A 17536-nucleotide genomic window follows, 5' to 3' on the forward strand; every position below is an offset into this window, starting at 1 on the left:
TTATAAAGTTCGCTAATTTTCGCAACCATATTTATTTTTTGACGATTAAAAATATATAATGTGCCTAGAAAGACTTTTTAATAGAAAAAGAATTATATTAAAAATTGTCCTAAAGTCTGCTTTTATAACTAAATAAAACTACTCTAAAGGGCAGTGGCTGGCAGGGAGATTTGTCACAAGTGATTATTATTGCACAACTGCGGGCGACAAATCTCCTAAAAATACATCTTCATTGGAAATAAGTGAAATCAGCGATGGTAAAACTTACATATTGCAAAGTCGTCCCAAGTTTCCTCCCAAGGCAACTTCGGAAGAACAAAGCAATGGGTTGGTTTTACGTCAGCGATTTCAGTTATTTCCAATGAGACATATTTTTTAGAGATTTGTCAGAAATCTCCCGGTCAGCCATTGTGAAAAAAAAGACAATTTGAACTCAAATTTAGGTGTGAATGTACCCAATGTTACAGGCATCTTAACTTTTTGCTATTAGTCAGAATAATTGCAAGATAAGGAGAATGTAAATAGATTGCTGCCTAATGCATAAAAGCTAATGCAGAAGTATGAGATTTAAATTGGTATTCTTTATTTCTTTTTTAAACTTTTTTAATTATTTGCTAGAATACGACCGCAGGTCCTCAGAAACAGATATGAACGGATTACTTAATGATTTTCTTAAAGCGCAATGATTAGTTTTCCCATTAGCCCCACAGCAGAGTGCAGAATTCTCCATGGATCCTCCCGTTCTTATGCTATCAAACACTGCAGCAGTTACCAGGGAGAGGGCCCAAATACTGAGCAGTCACATGAGAAACGGAATGTTGGCTTAGGCCCAAGGCAAGGGTTTTCCTCAGGAAATGACATAAATGTATATATTTCAGGAGGCATGCTTTTCATCCTTTGAAAGAGAGTCGATTCACTTTCTTCTCTGCTCTTATTTATAGTCATTGTTTCTCTAGGGCTGCCTAATTATAGCAGCCACTGCATGTTCTTGAGGAGTATTTTCGGCGCAAGCCTGGCAGGAAGCTTCCCTTTCCATGCATTTAATAGATCAAAGCAAGTGTAATGCATAACTTCCTCCATAACTTCCCACAATTGCTATGACAGATGCCCCGAGCTGCCATCATAGGGCTGTTAAACAGACAGACGGCGACAGTACGGACATCTCTGATACAGACAAAGCTGCGGACGTGACTGTCACTGCAATTGGGCATTTATTAAACAGAGCTGCCTTGAAAACTGCATTGTAATTCAAGCAATGACCCTAGTAACACCACTTATCCCTCAAATCACAATAGCAAGGGCCAATAATTGTACCTTAACAGCCAAAGAGCTTTCAGCTTATGCCACATTGAGTGGCTTCTTGGCCGATGCTTCTCTGGCAGAGAAACCCACTGACCACTCCAGTCATCGGCAGTGTATCACTAACCTCACAGACCTGCACTCTGCCATATTTCTCTGCTCACTTTCTACTCTGAGTAAAGGGCCCCCCCATACACGGGCCGATAAAAGCTGCCGACTGAGTCAGCAGTTTATTGGCTCGTTTGTGGGGTCATCCAACAGGCTTCCCCGATCGATAGCTGGCCGAAAGTTAGCCAGATGTCGATCGGGCAGTTTAAAAAATCCCATCGGATGGTGGCCGCATCTGTGCGTTTATGTGGTCCAGCAATCTGACCGCCCGTATCGGATGCATGATGATCCGATCGCTGGGCTGCGCTAAAGCACACGTGGCGCTTCGTTTTTTAGAAGCCACCTGAAGTTTCCTTGTGAGGCAAATTCGGGCAACTTGGGAAAATGAAATGCCACATGTGCTTTAGCGCAGGCGACTTTTCATTATAGCGGATAGGAAGACGTGAAGGTAGTTCGAGGAGATTGTCGCCCAGAAGAAGAGGCGACTAAATCTTCCCAAATCTGCCCATATGTCACAAACCTAATAGTTGCCTGGTCATAACTTTGGACCAAGATGATTCACAAACATACAGCTAGTGTTCCCACCTGTAAGAAGTAGTATTGTACATAGGAAAGCCAAAACAATCAACTAAGACAAAGGTGTCCCTACTTAGCATTTATACAACCAAATTACTTTTATAGTGTAGGGCTAAATAATTCCAAGCAGCTGGATGCAATAAGAGCAGAAGTAAAGCTGGCCATAGACGCAAATAAAGTAAAAAAGAACAGATCAGCCGATGTTCTGCCCCTGACAGCAATCGTACAGAGTTATGTCCGTCCAAAGCTAGTGACAGTCTCCCTCTGAAAATCATATGATTGGCAATACATGCAGAGATATTATCGGCAGCCGTCAGAAATCTTTTATCCTGTCCGATCGACCAAACGACTGATCTCTGCCGGACGAAAAATGTCAGGGCTCACCACACACGGGCCGAAAATCGTACGAATCCTCGATTTGTACGATCAGATATTTGCGTCTATGGCCAGCTTTAGTCTGCCGCATCCCCTTAATCACTAAAGTATTATCAAAGTATCTTGTGCCTGTGTAAACCTGCATTCTGCATTACATGAACTTTACAGCATACATGTATCAATGTTGCTGATGATGTGTCAGAGGGAAAATGGCCGCCAGGTGAAAGCTGCAATTTGTTTTAGAAAATTGTGATGGTGCTGGCAAATGGAGGGGGTATATACAGTAAAAATGATGTGGCTTAGGTGGGGAAGATATGCCCAACTTATACAGTGCATCTACCCATGCACCAGCTAAAGCAAGAGAGGGGGCGGCCCAGTTGAAACTTTCAGTTTGAGAAGTCCAACTTCGACATGATTTGCTGCATTGCCTGTCGAAATAAACCCATCCCTATGTCCGTTCCCACACAATAACTGTAAAATCCCACTTTACACAAGCACAATCTAGTTTTCCCCTTTTTTTGTCCCCCGCCCAACCCAAAAGAGGGAAATAGGAGGTTGTTCCTATGACTTGTTTTCACAATTTGTTGTTAACCACTGCCACCCGCACCAGTGAAAGCCCATACCTCCAGACTCGGACCTCACCTCCATACGCGCACACTGCTAAACATATAATCAACCAACACCTACGTACACATACTCTGCGACAATATCAACACCAATAAATAACATCACCCAAACCCTATGAGACACACCACCTACACACTAACATCAAGCTCATACGTCAAACCGATCAACAACCCCACCCAACAAACCACAACGACCTCGGGACACCACCACAATAAACACAAGATCCCACAGAAAAAAATCCCGAACAAAAAAAAACACTAAGACAACCTAAAACACCAAGCCGCAAAAAAACCACACTAAGGCACAAGGACCGATCACAACCAATACAGAACATAACATGCCGCGCAATTCAACCCAAAATTCACCTCCGACGCATTAACCCCTCAACCACTCAACAAGGATGCGAGGAACCAAGCCCCACCTATTCGAATCCGTCTCCTCACCGATACTCCCTCCCGGAAACTGCTGTCCAATTGAGGAGACAGAGCTAGCAAAATATAAAGGATAGAGCTTCCACATAATGAGCAGGCAGTAACATAAGCCCCATCCTCAATACTAGGTAGAAAGAGAAAAAGAAATGCAGCAAAATATGTGCCAAATGCTTAGTTGAAAAGTGCAAAGTTCATCTTGTGATCACACAGGGAACGCAGCGGCAGAAACAAAGAAAACATTCTGTGGTACAATACATTTCCCTTTCATATGCTCGTTGCCTGCTGCCAAACCATGTCAAAATACGCATTCAGCTCACTTTGCCAATTGCGTGCCTTTTTGACCCTGCGAGGGTGTTTGCTGACTAAAGCTCTGCCGTTTCCCTCACAGACGGGAATGTTTTCATGCACAGTGGCGCTCTACTGAATCTACACGGCTGAGAAACAAGCGCGTTCTGCTTTAACATGACACCAGCAACCCAAAATTCCAACTTTATTCACTACTGTTAAGCAAAGCGGAGATTTCTGTTACTTAATAATGCTAGTGTATTCCTGCAGTGGACTTGTTTTTTAAACTTGCCATGGAGCTTTCTACTTATTATAATATTAGTTACTGCTGTGAAACATATAAACTTGCATTTTTGCCAATAAGTATCAGGAACATAATCAATGCTGCTGCTCCATAGAAGATGGATTTACTATGTACACTATATGGCAAAGGATGTCACACATGGGGGCAAATTCACTAACAATCGTAGTTTCGCCAGGCGCAACTTCGCCGCGCTTCGCCACACTTTGCCAGGCGTAGTTTCACCAGCGCTTCGCAAATTCACTAAAATCCGAAGTTGCGCACAGGGGTAGCGTAAGGTTGCGAAGTTGCGCTAGCGTTGATTCGCTAAGTAAAGCGAAGTTACGCTAGCAAAGGCTAATTTGCATAGGGCGCCAAATTCAAATTTCAATGGAGGAATACGTATCAGCACTACAAATGCCTAGAAAACCTTTAATTCATCAAATAAAATTTTTATTTTGCCCTACACATGTGCCCACTGTCTAGGTAAGTTGCCATGAGTCAGGAAATGTAGGGGGAAGGAGGGGAGCCCGAAAATTTTTTTCGATCTTTTTCAGCCTATCACCCATAATGTAGAAAACACGCCAGCGTTTTTTTGGACTTAGAAAAAATTTTGACTTTTTTTGAAACAATCCCTATCTACTCTATTGCGCTTTGCCAGGTCTGAGGTGGCGAAGGAAGTCTAGCGTAAAAGGTAGCGTTCACTACACTGCGCGCGTTTGTAAATTTGCGTAGTTAAGTCGCTAGCGAAACTTCGCCAGGCGTAAGGGTGCGAAGTAACACTAGCGAAACTACGCCAGCGTTCGTTAGTGAATTTGCGCAGTAACGAAAATGACAAACGCTAGCGAAGTAACGCTAGCGTTCGGCGCTTAGTGAATTTGCCCCATGGAGTTTTCACCACCATCCAAAAAAGACTAAAGTCAAAAATTGTCATTTAAACATTGTAAGGATTTAACAAAGACCTGCATGAATGTATCTGAGCTAGTATTTGGAAAGCAATTCTTCCCAACATTGGGTTCTTGGCCTGAGATTGAGAAGGGAATTAACGACCTGTGCCTGACTCGCCTTCTATGGTGACACCAGAGATGATGTCAGATGGGGCAAACTCGGAACAATGCTATCCCATGAATTAAGCTGCCCATAGACGTGCAGATTTACCTTCATATTGAACGAACTTGTTCGGTGCCATCTCCCGACCTGCCACTAACCATTCAGATCAAATAAAGTAGTAAAAGAACAGATCAGACAATGATTTGCCCCCGACAGCAATCGTACTAAAGTTATGTCCGACAAAAGCTGGAGACAGTCTCACATTGATATTGTCAGATAGGCAATACATGCAGAGATATTGGGGCAAATTCACTAAAGTGCGAAGCGCCTTATGCTAGCGCAAATTCGCTAACGGGCGCTGGCGTAAATTCGCTAGCGAAGTGGACCTACTCTAGCGCTACTTCGCACCCATACGCCAGGCGCCATGGCAAAGGGACATAACTATGCTAATTTACTAACTTGCGCATTTTACTGAACGTTACCTCTTGCGCCAGACTTGCCTTCGCCATTTCACGAAAAATGACGGGACACTGCACAAGGCCCAAAAATCGTACGAAACGGAGATTCATACAATCAAATCTTTGCGTCTATAGCAAGCTTAACTGGAAGAAGGTTGAGTATATGGCTAGAATCTGCAGATGGAATTCCACAGGTATTGGAGCCAGTCTGCACATTACTACCTACTAAACATAAAGCACAAAATCAAACTTCAGTTTTGCTAATGTGACACGGTATATTTTCTATAGGCATAATGTGAAGTGGCCATAAATTCCACGCTGCCTCCCTTTCAAGCCAAGAAAAGCTATATTTAATATGCTGTCTAAGACAAAGGCAGAAAAACAGTATGCAAAGCTACGGTATGTAGGATAAAATGGCGAATATATCAAGGTGTATGTTTTATTTAATGCTGCCCAAATGCTGGATTTTTAGGCTATTTGACACCACTTCAGACCTAGTGTAAAGTAAGTTCTGGTGTAAGGTGCTCTGGAATTAACATAAAAACGGATCAACGCCATGTTTTCCCCATAACATTTACAAGCAGCTGCTTACTTTAATGCCGGATTTTTACCCAGCCGTATGAGGTATGAGATCGCTGAAAATGTATACACAGCTTGATAAGTACATAATTCTTTATTCAGCAATGCCTTGCAATGTGTGGTCAGGGTTGCCAACTGGCCTGTACTTTATTGTCCTGCGTGGTAAAAATTATGTTTGATAAAGTTATTAATAGGGGAAAATGCATATAAAAATATAAAATAAAGGCTGGTGTTTTTTACTAGCAAAGATGACTACCCTATGTGTCGTGGTTGCTGTGTTTTGACACCGCATGTTAAATATTCCCTCATGTGTTTTTATGCTGACAAGAGCCAGTATAGTGGATGTCATATGAATGAAAAGGTGGAAGTGGTAGCTTTGGGTGCTTCTCCTCTCGAGTGATAATGCAGCCTGTCTGTCCTAGTTTTGGATTTCAAGTTGGTATGTCAGTCATGCACAGCTGGCCACATTTTTCAGAAGTACCTCAGACACAAGTTGTACAGAGCAGACAGAAAGAGTAGAGACTGTGCACTGCTGACAATCTACTGAGCTCTAGAATATCCAGAATCCCTTAGCAGGACAGCTGCTGCATACTGCAACAATATCCCAAACAGCAGGAGCAATAGGCTGTAATAGCTGGAGGCCCTATGACAACCAAACAGCTGCTGACGGTGCAGCAGCACAACTCCTAAAATGTTATTCCTTGTTCAGTGTTCCTTACCAATCAATAATTTTACTGAGGCACAGACTCCACCATGCGCTCGGGCACATCCAGCAGAGGTGTCATTCACACTGCTTAAAGGACATGTAAACCCGCTCAACAAAAATGTAATCAGTAAACAGCCTCTTTGAAATCTTTAGATAACTGCTACTCTGGTTGTTAAAAGGTTAACAGTAAGGGCTCTTACAGACGAGCGTTTTTACCTGCGCTCCCCTGCGTTCCGTTTTTCTGCGTTCAGCCACAGGGGAGCGCAGGAATAGACGCATTACATTTTTTCCAATGGAGCTGTACTCACACAGACGCGTGTAGGCGCCGAACGCAGGTTGAAACGCAACATGCTGCATTTTTCCTGCGTTCGGCGCCTAAATGCGTCTGTGTGAGTACAGCCCCATTGGAAAAAATGTAATACATCTATTCCTGCGCTCCCCTGCGGCTGAACGCAGAAAAATGGAACGCAGGGGAGCGCAGGTAAAAACGCTTGTCTGTAAGAGTCCTTAAGTTGGCCATAGACGCAAAGATCCTCGAACGATCGGACTTCCCCATCTCCCAACTTGCCACTAACCATTCAGATCAAATAAAGTAGAAAAGAACAGATCAGCCGATGTCCTGCCCCTGACAGCAATCGTACGAAAGTTATGTTCGACAAAAGCTGGTGACAGTCTCCCACTGAAAATCGTACGATCGGCAATACATGCAGAGAAATTATCGGCAGCAGAGAGAAATCTATTAACCTGTCCAATTGACCAAACGACCGATCTCCACCGGGCGAAAAATGTCGGCACTCTCCACACACGGTCTGAAAATCGTACGAATCCTCGATTCGTACGATCGGATCTTTGCGTCTATGGCCAGTTTTAGGCTGCCGCATCCCCTTAATCGCTTAGAACGTTTTATCAATGTATCTTGTGCCTGTGTAAACCTGCATTCTGCATTACATGAACTTTACAGCATACTTGTATCAATGTTGCTGATGATGTGTCAGAGGGAAAATGGCCGCCGGGTGAAAGCTGCAATTTGTTTTAGAAAAATGTGATGGTGCTGGCAAATGGAGGAGGTATATACAGTACAAATTATGTGGCTTGGGTGGGGAAGATATGCCCAACTTATACAGTGCATGGAAGCAAAATGTAGGCTTTACATGTCCTTAAACAAGATAATATTCTCTCACAGAATGGGGGGAATTAATAAGGCACATATACAGGCTGCCTCAGATTCCATAAGTCCTCTCCACAGACAGATTTATGAGGGAATAAAGCAAAGCTCTCTATGGTTATAAGACAGTTTCTTATATTGGAAAATTTGATTTAGAATAGTGCATTGAATAAAAGTGGCATAATCTTTTGAGCAACAGCTTTTTCACCATTACATAAACTTCCCTCCAAAAACACATTTACCTCAGAGAAATAAAGCTCCTCCCCCAACTACATGTGTACACAAAAGAGCAATCATGACACACACTAATCAGAAAACCTGTGCTATACTACAATAGCAGCCAAAGAAAGTGCGTCAGTCTGTGACCCCCTTGGCAATACCAGCAGGCCCGGAACAGGCAATCTGTAGATTCTGGAAAATGTATGATGTCTCTTTGTATTTAAAATGTCAGGGCTTGTTTTAAATCCCAGTCCAGGGGACCACCATTAACCTCTGTCAGGAAAAGTTAGTGAGGACAAGTAGTGGAATGTGGAAGGGTAAGAAAAGAAAAAGCTGCTGGTTAAAAAACATATGTTGCTGTGCATACTGCTGTAACTTCTGGAATTGCGCCACATGCCATTTACCAATATGGCTGACCTAGACAGGTTCTCCTATCCTCTACCCCTGGTTCCAGCTATGACATGAACAAAGGAAAGCCAGTCAGTAACTTCAAATAAATTGCTTTCCACAAGACATCATATAACTAAAAGCTGTACATTTTCAACACAAGGACCATTCTGACATTCACAAGTGAGAGGACAAATGGCCCAGTGCATTTAAAGGGCCCCTGCTGCAAAGACGTAAAAGGCAAATCTCATCTGCTTCCCAGAGGGACCCTGAAAAGACACATTATGTGTCGAAATCATGTGCCCACAGCTGTTAGCAGCATGGTGCAATATAACATGTGCCATAGACTGTCCCGTGGCATATGGTGTGTCCGATTCATGTATTGAAGGCCATTACAAATGAATGGCATGTGGAAATAAAAGAAAAAACAACAACACACATATGCCGCAAGAAAGCCCTTCCTTTGTGTGGAATTATTATCTACTACTTAAGGTGGCCATAGACGTAACAATTACGATCTTTCTTGGAAAAGATCTTTCCAATAAAGATTGTTCGTTTCAATACACACGTGTAGAGCTGAATCGTCAGATATACAGGTAGATAGATATAGAATTCTACCTGTATCTGAAGATTTAGCACTAACAATGGCTGATGTTTGGGTTCCTTCAAAGGCACCCGAACAGAATTTTAAGTCCAGCCTGATTGACAAGCCGATATTCTTCTGCCGATATCGGTCAGCTCTTTTCCCACCATACACGCACGGAATATCGTACGAAAATTAGTTTTGTACGATATTATCTTTGCGTCTATGGCCACCTTTAATCTCTCCTCGTATGCTCCTCACACCTGAAAAAAATTAAATGGTGGAATCTGCTTTTTTTAGGCAAAGAAATGGCAACGTGTTACCCTAGTGGGCAGTTTAAATGAGTTAAATGTGAGGATCAGTTTCTAAGGAGTCTTAGTGAAGTAATCATACTGTACTTACTTTCATGCTTGCACTCCCGGTGCATGTGTCCTAGTGCTGGCAGGGGGGCAATTTAAACAATAAAAATACTGTTACCCACAACCGGAGTGCCGGTTCTATTAGCCCACACCTTTGGTTGGGGATAATATAATTTGGCAAAAGGTGCCCTTTAACGATTAAATGTTAAACAGAAGCTAAAAATATTTCTAATCCTGCCATTCTGAAAATCCTACTAAAACGCTTGCACTACAGCTCACTTTTGGAATAAACAAAGCCTGGCTAGATTTAGCAAGCTGCAGCTCTAGGGGCCCATTCTCATCATTTCCATTATTTTGTTGCCTGTGGCAAAACATTGGTGATCCCCTTGTCCAGGGCCACATGAGAAGGAGACCCCGCTGCCCCACTGCTCCTCTTCTTTCTTTTCTAACTTCTTTCTTTTGAGTGCGAAATGTAAAAAAAAACAAAACAAAAAAAAAAACCACAATCTTGTACTTCATCTGTCAGTACCGGAGTGGAAGTAATGATTCTGGAAGCAGGCTGAGCAGCAGAGGAGAAGCAGCAGGGAAGCGGATTTTCAGCCTGCGTTTCTCGCAGGCTGAGATCCATGATAAACAGCCTGAGGCAGTTCTGCACGATAGCAGGAGGCCCCAGTTTAAAAACAAATGACCCAACACTAAAATGTGTGTTTTAATTTGTCCCTTGCATGGAACGCGATTACCATGGTCATTTAAATGCTCCAAAGGGCAGATCTCAGAATAAGAATGTCACACAGCTTACTTCTTGCAACTACTGCTGAACTGTGTCTTGTTTTATTATTACTATAGTAGTAGACTGGTCTAGTAACCTTTTGCAACCAAAGATAAGGTGGCATTTAATAGGCTTGGATCAGGGAATGGCATAAGCTCTTTTGGGACAGGGCCCCGCTTTACCTCTTGTACCGGATATCTCCTGTTTTTGTATGTAAATCTGTATGTATAATGCATATGGAAAACATTTACTCTATATAAATATACATGAATCATATTAAAAATGGTGCGGGGGAGGACAAAATCTGAAAGGTCTGTCAAAACTCAGCCCTAACCTAGCATACATGCCAAGATAGTTGGGGGCTGTGGTAGAAAAAGGCCAAATTGCCCAACCCAATCTGGTGCATGTAAGGTCTGATTAAACAATGAGCGAGGCAGGGATTGTGTTAAACCCCAGGAGAACAATGGTCTGAATGTGCTTATTGCAGATTTTAGCATTACTTGATTTAGAGTCCTGTCGGGGCCCATTTTTTTCAAAACCAAATCGTACCTGCAACCCACAACCCGAACCCGCAATTTGATCCGCATGTTCCCGCTACCCAACCCAACTTGCAATAGGCATACTAACCTTTCGACCCAGGGGGGATAAACAAAACCACAAGTGACATCACATTTGAGCGGAAGTGATGTCACTCCAGCACAGAATCTTCGCAAAAAATTTTTTTTACCTGCAGAGATTGTCATGATTTTTATGTTATTAGACCAGAAAAGAGGAGAGCACTCGGATGCAGATTTACTGCTGTGAATTAGTGTTTATTGCCGACTGACAAACACAACATGTTTCGGGCCCTCAGTGCCTTTTCTCAAGAAAGGGCACTGAGGGCCGGAAACCCCAGCAGGACCCTGTTGGGGAGGGGGGGGGCAAGTGTCTTTATGTCAGTGGGTAACAAGTTCTAAGAAAAAGGAGCACCTTAAGAACTAAGATTAACCCAATGGTGGCAGGAAAGCCTTCAATAAGCATCACGTGGGCACAGGTGGTACTGAGTACTAAACTGATGTGGAAAATAAGTATCCCCGGGGGAAGGGCAATATCAATGAATGAGAAATGGAGGAATTACAAGCAGCTTCCGTGTGCTAATGATCTGTCAATAAGAAACAGTGGTCAGTAAAGGTGGCCATAGATGCAAAGATCCGCTCGTTTGACAAACATGGCTATATCGGGGGTAATCTGATTGTTCGGCCGTATGGCGATTACGATGTGCCGTGGGCTCCGGCGGGATCGGTCGGGTCAAAATCAAACCTGACCGATCGACCAAACGACCGATCTCCGCCGGACGAAAGATGTCGGCACACGCCACACAAGATCCGAAAATCGTACGAATCCTCGATTCGTACAATAGGATCTGTGTGTCTATGGCCACCTTTAGTGTCTGGAGAGACTATCTATAGCAGGGGTCCCCAACCTTTTTTACCCGTGAGTCACATTCAAATGTAAAAAGAGTTGGGGAGCAATACAAGCATGAAAAAGTCCATTGAGGTGCCAAATAAGGGCTGTGATTGGCTATTTGATAGCCCCTGTGTGGACTGGCAGCCTACAAGAGGCGCTGCTTGGCCCTATACTTAGTTTTCATGCAATTAAAACTTGCTTCAAAGCCTGGAATTCAAAAATAAGCACCTGCTTTGAGGCCACTGGGAGCAACATCTAAGGGTTTGGAGAGCAACATGTTGCTCACAATCTACTGGTTGGGGATCACTGATCTATAGTAATACTGGCTGGAAGGATAAGAACATAAGTTCAATTCCCAAGGCAGCAATTTATGAGGTTGGATACAAAATAACACTAAACACTGTAGGGTAGAGATTACCTTTAAAACGTATTAGCAACCCTGATCCATAGTAGTTTATTAGAAAAGGAGGCGGTAAAAGATCTGCAGCCTCTATGCAGAAATACAGTCTGTGACAGCATATTTACACTCCTCCTGCTGTCAGTATAATGGGGTTCAGTTAATAACAGCTAAATGGCCACAAATTGGACAAACGTGCACTTATCTGGGCATCAAGCAGGTATCAGCTTACGGTGAATAGTATGCAAAGTATAATTGCTGCTGATACATATATGGGACCTGATATCCAGAATGTTCGGAACCTGGGGTTTTCCTGATAAACAGCTCTTTCTGTAATTTGGATCTTCATCCCTTAAGTCTACTAGAACATCATTCAAATAAGGACTAATTATATCTTAGTTGAGATCAAGCACAAGTTATTGCTTTATTATTACACAGAAAAAGGAAATCATTTTGGATTATTTGATTATAATGGAGACTATGGGATAACGGATCCCATACCTGTATTGCATACAAAAAGGTAAACATCAACAGAACACCCTGAATGCTGCTCTGATGAAGCAAATTATAAAGGCCGAACAGCAAAACCAGGAGCTGTCAAGCTTTTACACTACAATTCCCAGTACACAGCACTTTAGGGGGCAAATTTATTAACCTTCAAGGGACGGCTTAGCTCACATCGCAACAATTCGCCAGGACAATGCTAATTCACTAAAATCTGAAGTTGCATCCAGGGCGCCGAACGATGGCGAAGTTGCGCTAGCGTTACTGCGGCAAGCGAAGCAAAGTTGCGCTAGCATTGCCTCATTTGCATATGGCGGGAAGTTAAAGTTGAATGGACGTATATGTTGCAGCAAATACATTACATTACACAAGACAGGGAACCTTAATAAAATAAAATAAAGTTGTTATATTGCCCTACACATGAGCCCAGTGTATAGTTTATGTGCATATGTTAGGAAATGTAGGGGGAAGCCGGGTACCCCAGAAAATATTTACGCTCTATTGCAGCCTATCACCCTGAAAAACAAAAAGACGCCAGGATTTTTTGCCCCTAGGAATCTGCAGAGCATGTTTAGACCATTATAAATTCTAGTTTAATGCCTTGTTGTAGGTATAAAACATACAGTTTACATGCAAACACTGGCTGCTACACAAGCAAAGAAGGCAATGAGGGCCTTGCTCATAAGAGCTTACAATCTTGCCAATATACATGGGGAGGCACATTTATCAAATGTCGAATTTCAAATGTGATTTTTTAAAAATCCCTGAACGTCTTTTATTGACCCGAACAGCAATTCGGCAGGTTTTAGGTGGAGAATAGTCGCATTCCAGTTCTTAAAGGGCCAGAGTATGATAAATATTGAAAATCTATTTTTTTTTTTAAAAACTCAAAATGAATTTGAATAACTTCCTAGACGAATTTGACAGTTCTGACCATAAAAAACCCTTGATAAATCTGCCCCCTAGACTTTGCATATTCCAGCAATTAATACATGCCAGAGATCTGTTGGGAGCAGCACCCCAGCAGTCCAAGCTGCTTATGTCGGGCTTCTCCTTGGAAAAGGGCCAATAAGGGGAGAACAACACACCCTTTATAGCTACACGACCCAGTACGGAGCAATCATGTTCCTCAATCTGAGTTTGGCTTTACATGAACAATAACAGTTGTCCTTAGTGATGGCAGGACCCGGGGGAATGGCTCGGAGCTGCCAATTTTTATTTACACTTTAAAGAGCCAGTGATTCTGGGGGTGCAGAACACAACAGACAGTCAAGGTTAATATTGGGGAAATTTGGGTCTGAACCCTTATTTGCTGTTCTACATATGATTGGCATGATGCTAAGGTGTTGTATGTTAATGGGGCTTTAGCCAAATGCAGGATCTTAAAGATGGGGAGTGGGCAAATGATAAGATAGAGTGAGAAAGCCCTTCTGCTGCTAAACGACAACACTGGAACACAAAGGCAGCCACATGTGCTGGGAGTTGTACAACAACAAATACTACAGGAATTGCCGCCTGTGAGTCCTGTGCACTGCTGGGTACTGACTTTGTATGGACTCCCCACGTCTGGTCTGCTCAGCGCTGTCACCTGTTTATTTCTACATATTGTGTGCTACACTATGCACCTCTGCCCCACATACCCCCCAATTATCCACTGCTGCTCCAGTTACCCTCCAATTACCCCCTGCGGCCCCACATACCCCCCAATTCCCCATTGCTGCCCCAGTTACCCCCCAATTACCCACTGCTGCCCCAGTTACCCCCAATAACCCACTGCTGCCCCAGTTACCCCCAATAACCCACTGCTGCCCCAGTTACCCCCCAATTCCCCACTGCTGCCCCAGTTACCCCCCAATTACCCACTGCTGCCCCAGTTACCCCCCAATTACCGACTGCTTTCCCAGTTACCCCCAATAACCCACTGCTGGCCCAGTTACCCTGCCCCAGTTACCCCCAATAACCCACTGCTGCCACAGTTACCCCCCAATTACCCACTGCTGCCCCAGTTACCCCCAATAACCCACTGCTGCCCCAGTTACCCCCAATAACCCACTGCTGCCCCAGTTACCCCCCAATTACCCACTGCTGCCCCAGTTACCCCCAATTACCCACTGCTGCCCCAGTTACCCCCCAATTACCCACTGCTGCCCCAGTTACCCTGCCCCAGTTACCCCCAATAACCCACTGCTGCCCCAGTTACCCCCCAATTACCCACTGCTGCACCAGTTACCCCCCAATTACCCACTGCTGCCCCAGTTACCCCCCAATTACCCACTGCTGCCCCAGTTACCCCCCAATTACCCACTGCTGCCCCAGTTACCCCCCAATAACCCACTGCTGCCCCAGTTACCCCCAATAACCCACTGCTGCCCCAGTTACCCCCAATAACCCACTGCTGCCCCAGTTACCCCCCAATTACCCACTGCTGCCCCAGTTACCCCCCAATTACCCACTGCTGCCCCAGTTACCCCCCAATTACCCACTGCTGCCCCAGTTACCCCCAATTACCCACTGCTGCCCGTTACCCCCCCATTACCCACTGCTGCCCCAGTTACCCCCCAATTACCCACTGCTGCCCAGTTACCCCCAATAACCCACTGCTGCCCCAGTTACCCCCCAATAACCCACTGCTGCCCCGGTTACCCCCCAATAACCCACTGCTGCCCAGTTCCCCCCCCCAGTTACCCACTAATGCCAAGTTACCCCCCCAGTTACCCACTGCTGCCCCAGTTACCCCACAATTATCCTCCCCTGCCCCACATTAGATATATAAAACTGCCAGCCTGATTGATAGGGATAGTGATACCCCCAGGCCTGACTGTACTGCTCCCCAAACAAGTGAGAGTCAGGAGAGGAATATGGAGAGTGGACAGAGCGGTGGAACGTGACTTCAGGCCCCTCAGCACATCACTAGGCTACAGACAAAGCGGTGCGTCTGTCATTCAGTCACAGGAATATCTAGGGGAGCAAATACGTTTTCGTCCCAAACGTCACGCTTTACGCTGAGCTGCCACAGCCAATGTAACAGGCACCCTGGGGGCAGCCAACAGTCTGGAGTAGCCCAGCCAGTAGCCCAGCCAGTAGCCCAGCAAGCACACTTACCCTTCTGCGCCCCCGCGCCCCTGAGCAGCAGCAGGAGGGAGACAAGACAGCGGGACAGAAGCCAAGCGAGCCGCCCGCTCACCATCCCCCCGGTCTCCATCCCAGCCGCCAGTCCCAATGCATTATCCTGTGGGGGTGTCCGGGCCGCACTATTCCGCGCACTGGTGGGGGTGGGATAACAAAGTGCAGCAGAATAATCCAAGAAAAGCTCCAGCGGGATAAGGACTCTCAGCTCAGCACAGCGCTGCCCATCGGATCGTTCTGTACAGATGCCCCGAGGAACGCAAGACTTCCGGCGCCGGGATGCGGATCCCTGCGCGGCTCCAGTTAACTCCTAGAGGAGCGAGCGAGAGCGTCAGAGCCCAGAGTGGCAACTTGCTCCGCTCGGCGCACGCTTGGTTAAAGGGGAGTGACGCGAGAGTAAGAGAGGGGCGGCGCGAGCGCGAAACACCGCCCACCGTGTGAGGAGACTGTGCCTGGAAGAACTCCCTCCCGCCGGCCTTGAAGTAGTAATAGGAACAGTCAAAGCTTCTGCACCGATTTATCAACTTGTTATGTGTCTCCTGTACAAGTACAGTTCCCAGCAGCACCCGCGCCCCATTCCCTGAGCTTCCCCATGTGACAATACAATGCTGGGATACAAGCTGGGACAACACTTTTCTCTGGACTCACATTAAGCCTGGGAGTGAGTTTCATGGCAGATAATACAGTGACAGTTTTGGGAGTTAAAAGGATATTGAAAGTGGGACGTTTTTTTCAAAACATATCAGTTAATAGTGCTGCTCCAGCAGAATTCTGCACTGAAATCTATTTCTCAAAAGAGCAAACAGATTTTTTTATATTCAATATTGAAATCTGACATGGGGCTAGACATTTTGTCAATTTCCCAGCTGCCCCCAGTCATGTGACTTGTGCTCTGATAAACTTCAGTCACTCTTTACTGCTGTACTGCAAGTTGGACTGATATCACCTCCTCCCTCCCCCCCCAGCAGCCAAACAAAATAACAATGGGAAGGTAACCAGATAGCAGCTCCCTAACACAAGATAACAGCTGCCTGGTAGATCTAAGAACATCACTCAATAGTAAAATCCAGGTCCCACTGAGACACATTCAGTTACATTGAGTAGGAGAAATAACAGCCTGCCAGAAAGCAGTTCCATCCTAAAGTGCAGGCACAAGTCACATGACTGTGACTCCTATTAAAATACCAAAATCAAGACGGCTATTTCTTACAGGGGCAGTTTCTGCTGATTAGAGCACCGACCCGGGATATCAGGTAAGTGAATACAATCACTGTGGGGAGCCCTAACTTTTCATTTGTTTTCCTTCTCCATTACAGAGTAAATATTAAAATTGATATTAACGGCTTTCTACAAATAATAGTGGATTTTCCCAAATACAGTTTGTTCTGTTTATTTCTATTTATTATTTTAGAACTTTGTCTGTAATTAACGGCTCCTACTCTCTAAGACGGTCTCCCCCCTGTCAGTATACTAGAAACTAAACAATTATGGACTGAATGCATTTTTCTTGAAAAACAAAACCAAATAAATCAAATTAATACCAATAGTTTGTTACTTTTCAAACAAATAGATGTTATTCTTTCTTGGATTCCATATTTCTTTCTTGTAGGCTGCCATCGGGGAACAAGATGTTATACTGGGGCCCAAGATGACAAATGGGCCCCTTATGCCCCCGTCCCTCCCCCCAATGGTGCCTTAGTGCTTCAGTTCTTTAGTTCTTTCACCCTATGGAAAGAGAGTTCAGCGTCAGAGATGGAGTAGGAATGTGCAAAAGAATTCTGAAATTCATTTGCATTTACAATTTTGT

General features: G+C 44.5%; 1 protein-coding gene across 1 annotated transcript in view; it reads right to left on the reverse strand.

Annotated features, from left to right (window-relative positions):
• dcbld2.S (discoidin, CUB and LCCL domain containing 2 S homeolog) overlaps positions 1-16271 on the reverse strand; it is a 41016-nt gene extending 24745 nt beyond the window's left edge. The window contains exon 1 of the mRNA XM_018248830.2: positions 15706-16271. Coding sequence (XP_018104319.1) covers positions 15706-15805 — 100 coding nt within the window. The 5' untranslated portion in view covers positions 15806-16271. The remainder of the gene's footprint in view (positions 1-15705) is intronic.
• Positions 16272-17536: the final 1265 nt, after the last annotated feature.

This window comes from Xenopus laevis, chromosome 2S, assembly GCF_017654675.1.
Source record: "Xenopus laevis strain J_2021 chromosome 2S, Xenopus_laevis_v10.1, whole genome shotgun sequence".
NCBI lineage: Eukaryota > Metazoa > Chordata > Amphibia > Anura > Pipidae > Xenopus > Xenopus laevis.